The following is a 1,581-nucleotide window of genomic DNA, read 5'->3' as shown; positions in this document are numbered from 1 at the left end:
TGGTTGCAGCTCAGCTGTGATCAAGGATTACTCTCACAAGAATAAATTGATAGGTTATTAATAACCTTAAGAGTAACATATTGCATTGAAAGTAACATATGGCTTTAATATTAGTTAATATAACAGCTTACCTTTTGCAAATAGTCCTATAAAAATATAAGACATGGATAAATGTGTAGGAGGATGGATTATAGTTTGTGTGCTGTTTTACAGGTGTTATTGTAACTAGCTGACGTAAATTTATATATATATATAAGGTACACGTATACCAGTAGCCAGTCATTTTATTATACACAAAATGACTGACCCATCATCCAGGTAAGAATGTTTAAAACAAGAAATCTTCACTTTTAAATTTTGCCGTTTAATGTATACTTCTGTAATATATTTAAGTTTTTTCTTAACATGTATGTAATTAAGTAAGCATCCGTGTTTTAAAATTAGATATAAATTTACTCAGTACAAATAGAGTATAGGTTATAGTTTTATTTCAAAGCTAAAAGTTTCTAAATTTCAAGTTCCCCATACTCAGGTAGCAGTCATATGAAAGTATTGTGTAATATGTCTACGATATGTCATAGTTCTATCTTGTGTTGTCTTTGCGTATTTTCATGTGTATGTATAGGGGAAGGAAGGTCATTTCCCTGTCATAATTTTTTACAACTGACCTAAATAATTGTTTATTTTAACTTAGGTGAGTCCTTCCTGATATATATGTGTGTGTGTATATATATATATATATATATGTGTGTGTGTGTGTGTGTATCATCATCATCATCGTTTAATGTCCACTTTCCATGCTAGCATGAGTTGGACGGTTTGGCTGAGGACTGGTAAACCAGAGGCTGCATCAGGCTCCAATCTGATCTGGTAAAGTTTCTACAGCTGGATGCCCTTCCTAACACCAACAACTCCGAGAGTGTAGTGGGTGCTTTTACATGCCACCAGCACGAGGACTAGTCAGGCGGTACTAGCAACAGCCATGCTCAAATGGTGTTTTTTACGTGCCACCTGCACAGGAGCCAGTCCAGGTGGCACTGACAATGACCTCGACCGAATGCCATTTTTCATGTGCCACCGGCACAGGTGCTGGTAATGATCATGCTCGAATGGTGCTATTTACATGCCACCGGCATGCTCGGATGGTGCTCTTAATGTTCCACTAGCATGGCTGCCAGCCAGGCAGTGCTGTCATCAGCCATGTCAGCAAATTTGATTTTAATTTCACTTGCCTCAACAGGTCTTCGCAAGCAGAGTTTAGTGTCCAATGAAAGAAAGGTACGTATAAGTGGGCTAGTTACACCACTGGCATAGGCCACAGGTTATGGTCTCACTTGGCTTGCCGGGTCTTCTCAAGCACAGCATAACTCCAAAGGTCTTGGTCACTAGTCAACGCCTCGGTGAGACCTAATGTTTGAAGGTTGTGCTTCACCACCTCATCCCAGGTCTTCCTGAGTCTACCTCTTCCACAGGTACCCTCAACTGCTAGGGTGTGGCACTTTCTCACACAGCTATCCCCATTCATTCTCACCACATGACCACACCAGCACAGTTGTCTTTCTTGAACACCGCATCTGATGC

General features: G+C 40.0%; 1 protein-coding gene across 8 annotated transcripts in view; it reads left to right on the top strand.

Annotated features, from left to right (window-relative positions):
* The window catches only part of LOC106874302 (ectonucleoside triphosphate diphosphohydrolase 4), a 57,045-nt gene that overhangs the window by 19,762 nt on the left and 35,702 nt on the right, over nucleotides 1-1,581 (top strand). For 2 of the 8 annotated variants that reach the window (XM_014921986.3, XM_089362363.1), the window contains exon 1: nucleotides 63-318. The exons of 2 other annotated variants lie outside the window; for them this stretch is intronic. In XM_014921986.3, the coding sequence (XP_014777472.1) occupies nucleotides 299-318 (20 nt within the window). In that variant the 5' untranslated portion in view covers nucleotides 63-298. Of the gene's footprint in view, nucleotides 1-53; nucleotides 319-1,252; nucleotides 1,279-1,581 lie in introns of those variants that run through there. 4 more of the 8 variants (XM_089362367.1, XM_014921987.3, XM_089362368.1 and 1 more) reach the window with 4 other exon arrangements.

This window comes from Octopus bimaculoides, chromosome 14, assembly GCF_046866305.1.
Source record: "Octopus bimaculoides isolate indiv1 chromosome 14, ASM4686630v1, whole genome shotgun sequence".
NCBI lineage: Eukaryota > Metazoa > Mollusca > Cephalopoda > Octopoda > Octopodidae > Octopus > Octopus bimaculoides.
This window is presented reverse-complemented; position numbering and strand designations above follow the sequence as displayed.